The sequence below is a fragment of the Triticum aestivum genome, chromosome 1B (assembly GCF_018294505.1).
Source record: "Triticum aestivum cultivar Chinese Spring chromosome 1B, IWGSC CS RefSeq v2.1, whole genome shotgun sequence".
NCBI lineage: Eukaryota > Viridiplantae > Streptophyta > Magnoliopsida > Poales > Poaceae > Triticum > Triticum aestivum.
In genome coordinates, this window is record NC_057795.1 from 192,901,343 (window position 1) to 192,908,209 (window position 6,867).

General features: G+C 40.9%; 1 protein-coding gene across 2 annotated transcripts; it reads left to right on the plus strand.

Moving 5' to 3' along the window:
- The first annotated feature begins 750 nt into the window (after positions 1-750).
- LOC123115141 (FACT complex subunit SSRP1-B) lies at positions 751-6,517 on the plus strand. 2 transcript variants are annotated; one of them, XM_044536394.1, is made up of 16 exons: positions 751-1,007; positions 1,820-2,005; positions 2,193-2,298; positions 2,390-2,526; positions 2,978-3,061; positions 3,140-3,231; positions 3,336-3,444; positions 3,546-3,632; positions 3,713-3,805; positions 4,437-4,634; positions 4,711-4,862; positions 4,953-5,106; positions 5,210-5,305; positions 5,393-5,566; positions 5,919-5,997; positions 6,135-6,517. In XM_044536394.1, the coding sequence occupies exons 1-16, from the start codon at positions 954-956 to the stop codon at positions 6,263-6,265; spliced, it is 1,932 nt and encodes a 643-aa protein (XP_044392329.1). In that variant the 5' UTR covers positions 751-953; the 3' UTR covers positions 6,266-6,517. The 2 variants fall into 2 exon arrangements, with proteins under 2 accessions (XP_044392329.1, XP_044392326.1); XM_044536391.1 differs by having other exon boundaries at positions 2,978-3,231.
- Positions 6,518-6,867: the final 350 nt, after the last annotated feature.

Here is a 6,867-nt window from a genome sequence, read left to right on the forward strand (position 1 = left end):
AAGAAGTATAATTTTTACTCCTCTAAAACTTTTAAGGGATCTCCTAGGTGCCAATTAGGAAAGCAAAAAAAAGAAATTGTACTCCTCTTAAGCATTTTATCAGGGATCGATTAGGGTTGCTCTTACAGTCTATTTTGTTTGCGTCCCCAACATCTTTTGCCTCACGTGGAGTTGTCCCTTGGTATTATACATGTTTGTTTGGTTGCTATCCTATGAAAAAGAAAACTCGCCTAGCCTAAATTCTTTTGTGCCGTAATCAGCCTAGCTAGACTCATTGCACGACAATTAGCTTGGCTGAGGCGACCGAATTCGGACACCTGGCGATGCGGCTACAAGGCTAAGATTAGATGGAGTGTATCGATGGGACGTTGATTTTTTGCCTGGAAGGCATGAACCCGTTCCACATTTTTGCACCTACCAAACACAGGAACGAAACTGACCCATTCCTCTGGAATGAAATCATTTCATCCCGTGACATGGTTCCTCAACCAAACACACCCTTCATCACCACACAAGCCTAGTCTGTCTGACAGCACTGGCCATCCAAGCATGAGGGTGAGGTCACGGACCAAACTGACCCTAGACCGCGGCAGCCCCTGCTGTGAGATTCACGCTAGGATCGAACAGGTCAGATCGTCTCGGGGGAGGTACGATAGAGCGAACGTTCACTCATTATATTTTCCGTAACGAAAATCCATGAATCCTTCATCGTCGGACAATATATCGACCCCACCCGTCAGATACGGCCCGCTCTCTGCCCAAACGCCTATATTAGCCCGCCGCCCGCCGCGCGCCCCCATCCCCACAGCGCCAAAGGGAAAGCCACTTCCTTCTCGCCGCAGAGCTCCCAAATCCCGCACCCGAGGAGGCGACTCTCCCGCGCGCGAGAGAGCGGGTCACGAGTCCTGCAGCGACGGCGGCTGCGGTCACCGGCCGCAGAGCCAGCGGGCGACATGACGGACGGCCACCTCTTCAACAACATCTCCCTCGGCGGCCGCGTCGGCAACGTGAGTGCGCCTCCCCCGCCCCAGTCGAGTTCGCTCGCCGTGATTCGATTCGTTATTTCGTTAGGGTCTTCCGCTCGACTGTTCGATTCCGCGCTGGCGAGTTTGGCGGACGGGCTCGTCTAGCGGAATTTGTTCTGCGGATTTTTCAGAACGGCGCTTGTTTTTTCTAGGGTTTACACGCTAGGGTTTGTTTCGTCTCTGCGGTACGGAACTGCTCCAGAGGGTAAATTTGTGATCCGCCGTTGGTTGTTGGATTTGGACACCAATGTTGGTCAGGCAAAATGAATAGTCCATATCCAATTAGCTTGGGATGGAACAAATTGGAAACTCAACTACAAACAGGCGCTAATCTAGGGATTCGGGGAGCATGTTCATGCAACAGATACATAATGTCTTGTGCAACTGCTACCATCACCCAGGCGCCGTCCATTTTGGTATTCATGTGTGCCAATTTGTGCTATGACTGCACTGTGTTGGAAGATCACAGCCAATGGCCTTCATAATCACTTTTTATTTACAGTTCGCACATGTTCTTTAAGGAGTATTCTCCTTATCATTGTTTAGCATACCTAGATGTGATTGAAACACTTGTTGGTTCATTTTAACGAATAAGAATTGTACATTTGTGTTCATTCGTGGTTCATATCTTTTTGAAACTTAGTGACGACCCTATTCCAATTATTATTTTGGTAAAAAGTACATAGATCAATTCCTTTTTATGGTTGTTGTTGAGTCGGTCACTGTTAGTGGCATTATCACGATGCTGAAATTCCCGTCGTGCTGTTATGGACTGATGGTTTGTGCACTTGTAGAACCCTGGTCAGTTTAGGCTATATTCGGGAGGGCTTGCATGGAAGAAGCTAGGTGGAGGAAAGACAATTGAGGTTGATAAAGCTGATATAATTTCTGTGACGTGGATGAAAATCCCCAGATCTTATCAGCTTAGTGTTGGGACCAAAGAGGGGATTCGGTACGTGTTCAAAGGCTTCCGTGAACAGGTAATAGTCTTCCATTTCCCCACAAGCAATTAATTGATTGTATACTTTGACATGAAGAGATGCTAGAAAATAAGAGAAGTTATACAATCACAGTTGCATCTGCTTTCTGTGTCAAGTTTCAATCTTTCTTGGATAACTGAAACTCTAGTTGTAACCTGAGAACTATTTTGTTTATATTGTTTCGTAGGATGTTAGTAACCTTACTAACTTCATACAAAAGAACACGGGAACCACACCAGAGGAGAAGCAGCTTTCTGTTAGTGGCCATAATTGGGGCGCGGTCGACATCAATGGTTAGCTGAGTTCTCTATAGTCTGTCTGGTAGTGGGTATTCCATTTCCCTTTTGTAAAATTTGTTTCATTTTCCCATTCTTCCATTTTCAGGCAATATGCTTAGCTTTAATGTTGGCTCAAAGGAAGCATTTGAAGTCTCTCTATCAGATGTATCACAAACTCAGTTGCAAGGAAAAACAGATGTTGTTCTTGAGTTCCATGTTGATGATACTACAGGGGCTAATGAGGTCTGTTGTCTGCCTGTATATATTGATCAAAGTTACTCTGTAGTTTTGTAAAGTGTTACCTGTTTGGTTGGCTTTTGCTTACTGTTGCTGGGTGTAAAAAAGGTAAATTTTTGTGTCTGAATCCCAACATTGGTGTGTATATTTATACTAACATAAGTTTTTTTTACTCTTTATAGTGACTCTTATTAGTTTCCTTGCCTGTGCACGTAAAAGTTTCTGCGACTATAGCTGTTCTTTCAATCTCGTTTTAGGCATTTCAGATCTAACTAGCTCCGGTGGTTAGGCCATATACATAGGAGATACACTTTCCAAATCTTCTATTGCACTGAACATAAATGCACCATTGAGCACCATCTAGACTCTAGAGGATTCCGATCTTTCCCATGAAAATCTTACAAAGATCATTAGTAAAACAAGTGATTATAACTCCCCTTTTCATCATTTTCTGCAGAAAGATTCGCTGATGGATTTAAGTTTTCATGTACCAACTTCAAATACTCAGTTCCTCGGTGATGAGGAACGTCCCTCGGCTCATGTGAGTTCATTTGATAAGCACGATACGACACAGCATGCATGCATATTTTGCGCACATAGTGAAATGTTATCTCTTCAGATTTTTTGGCAGAAAATCTTGGCTATAGCTGACGTTGGCTCATCAGAAGAGGCTGTTGTCTCATTGGAGGGAATTGCAATTCTTACCCCAAGGTGAGAAAATCTTGTAACTGTAGACTCTTTGCCTTTCCTAAAATAAGCGTGTCCATTTATTTGTTTCATTTCATGCCATAGCTAACTGCTTATTTTTAATTCAGAGGTCGATACACTGTTGAGCTTCATATGTCATTCTTGCGACTCCAAGGACAAGCTAATGATTTCAAAATCCAGTATAGCAGTATTCTTCGGCTCTTTGTTTTGCCAAAGGTTCTACTACTTTCATGCTTTGTGAACTATCAAGAATTCTTCGCCTTTGTATACTGTCAATAAGCTAATATGATTTCATGCTTATACTTTGTGCCCTTCAGTCAAACAACCCTCATACCTTTGTGGTCATCACACTTGATCCGCCAATTCGCAAAGGACAAACATTATATCCCCACATTGTTATTCAGGTATTGTATTATGATACATTTCACATTAACTTGGCTACAGTTCTTGTATGACATTTAATAACTGGTTCCTTTATGAACAGTTTGTGACAGAGAATGTAGTTGAGAAGGAGCTGTCATTAAGTGAGGAGGTTTTGGCTGAAAAGTACAAGGACAGGCTGCAGAGTTCTTACAATGTGATATTCTTATTCACTTAATGGCTGACTTTCCTTGCATCTCTTTTAAGTTTAACGCGACCTATTTCACCTAAAAATTGATCATAGCTCTTGTTTTTTTGGTGAACTTTGATCATAGCTTGTGTTGATTTTATTTTACTTTGTCAGTGGTACATGCTTTAATTATCAAATGCTCTGCACTATTATTGATTAGTACATACAAGAAATGATACCAGAATTAATAATACATACCAATAGAACAATACAAGAGTTAATGACATACTACTCATAAAGCATACTGTATATATTAGTGATTATGTACTGTTGAAACACCAGTAGTAACCCTCCCGTGCACTTTGGGGTTTATCAAAAAATGATGTGTGTTTATATTTGTACAATTTCATTCAGTACTTAATCACAGAGCTACTGACATGCATCTTTTCTGCTTGCAAGTATGTTTTAGTGAAAGAATGCTTTACTGAACTGAATTAAATATTACCAATCATTTGTGTCCTGATCAGATGATTGCCCCCTTATGTTCTGTTTTCTACTTGTGCACTTGCTCTTCATTTACAGTTTTCTGGGATCTCGATTTATTGTATAATACTCCAGTTTAACTAATTAACTCACAAAATGTATGATTTATATATAGGGTTTAGAACATGAGGTATTCTCCAAAATCCTTCGTGGCCTGTCTGGTGCTAAAGTGACGAGGCCAAGCACATTCCGCAGTTGTCAAGATGGATATGCCGTGAAATCATCACTTAAAGCTGAAGATGGATTGCTGTATCCTCTTGAAAAAGGCTTTTTCTTTTTGCCAAAGCCCCCGACACTCATTCTGCATGAGGAGGTCTGTTTTCTACATTTCTGACATGCCTAATTGTTCATCATCCATTTGTCATCTGCTAAGCTGTTATTTACTGCAGATTGAGTATGTTGAATTTGAGCGCCATGGTGCTGGTGGTGCTAGTATGTCATCTCACTATTTTGATCTTCTGGTCAAGCTAAAGAATGATCAAGAACATCTCTTCAGAAATATACAAAGGAATGAATACCATAACCTCTTCAACTTCGTCAGGTAAATGCTGATGTCTTGTTAATTTAATCACTGGCATACTATTTAATTCGTTTGGGGATGATAATTTCTTGTTTCTTCCCTTACTTCAAGTGGTAAGAATTTGAAAATCCTGAATCTTGGAGAAGATGGCCAAGATAGAACTGGTGCTGTTGCGGCTGCTCTTCAGAGCACTGATGATGACCCCGTTGATCCACATCTGGAGCGAATTAAAAATCAGGCCGGTGATGAAGAAAGTGATGAAGAGGTATTGTGTGTGTGCAATCTTTGCTCTTCTTTGCCTATATTGTCATGGAGTAGAATGTAATTTGTTTACTTGTAAATCTTACTGTAACATATTCCAATTTCAGGACGAAGATTTTGTGGCTGACAAGGATGACAGCGGATCCCCTAGTGATGATTCTGAAGAGGGTTCTGATGCCAGCATAAGCGATGGAGAAAAGGAGGTAACTAAATTGACAGTATCCCTAAGAAAACTTACCTGAACCAAAATACATGTGGCAAGTCACTGCTTTAATAACTTCTTGTTTTAGAAATCTTCCAAAAAGGAAGCTAGTAGCTCAAAGCCACCTGTGAAGAGGAAACCAAAGAATGTGGACGTGGAAGGTTCAGAGAAGAGAAAGCCGAAGAAGAAGCAGAAGAAAGATCCCAATGCCCCTAAAAGAGCAATAGCACCATTCATGTATTTCTCAAAGGCTGAGCGAGCTGTAAGTTACTTGCACCAATCCATATTAAAATTTTCTGCTTTCATAAAATTGTAATCTGAACACGTACCTGCTCCATCCCAAACTGCATCAAACCAATAGCAATAGATGCATCATGATTCATGAAACATGTTTTCCATATTAATACAGATAGCTATTATTTCTATGAACTTAGTCAAACTTAAATAAGAGTATCCTGCATTGTTTTTGACGAATTTTAGTTCATTTCTGTCGTTGCAGTCTATGGTTGCTATGTTAGGTTGTAGAATTATTTGCTATTCTTTCTCAAGACATTTGTCGTGCACTGTCAAATTAAGCAAACAATGGATCTTTGATTGACATTTTTCTCATGCAGAATTTGAAGAACATCAACCCTGAACTCAGCACCACTGATATTGCAAAGAAGCTTGGAGAGAAGTGGCAAAAGATGTCAGGTAACATGTCCTAAGTTACAATCTGGTGCGGCTGAGGAAACATGTCCTAAGATATGGATGTTGCAGTTCATACTGTCATTTTTTTTGAAGGAAAAAAAAACTTCCGTGGTAATCATTTCCAATTGTCATATTTGCAGCTGAGGAGAAGCAGCCATACGTTGAGCAGTCCCAAGTGGATAAGAAACGCTATGCAGAGGAGTCTGCTGCCTACCGCGGCGCTGGTGCGGCTCCTGTAGACGTGGACTCTGCAGATGGATCGTCCGATTGAATTGGAAGATTGGCCGATGTCGAAAGGAGCATACTTTCGAGTCATGGTACAAGTAGGCATCCGATCTATCTTGCTGTAGTGACTGTTGAGGTGTGATCCCTACGTTTCTGAGTTAACAAACAACAGTTAGGATATGTAGGTTCCAAGGTGATGTTTACTTTGCTAAGAGCTGTCAGCACATGTGACAGGTGTTTTATTCGCACCCTGCTTGTGCAACCTTTTTTCTGCAAAATACTCAAATCTTCACCGGAATTACAAAGCATACAAAACATACTCCCTCTGTTCACTTTTATAAGACTTTGAAGACATTTCAGACAATGTGCAAAACAGTTCATTTTAAGTTGTCTGAAACGACTTACAAAAGTGAATGGAGGGAGTAATAAAAATTACATTGAAGTCCACGCTACCTTGACGACTAGTGTTATGACCGGTTAGGGGCTTAGGCTAGTCATAGTGGGGAGTAACTTAGACTAGTGTCATGCATATGACATTAGTCTTTGTTACTATCTTCATAGTACAAAGTAACATACAAGTAGTATCATAGATGATAGCATTTATTACATTATAGACTCATTTTGCTTTGGGTTGTGTTATGTTACAGT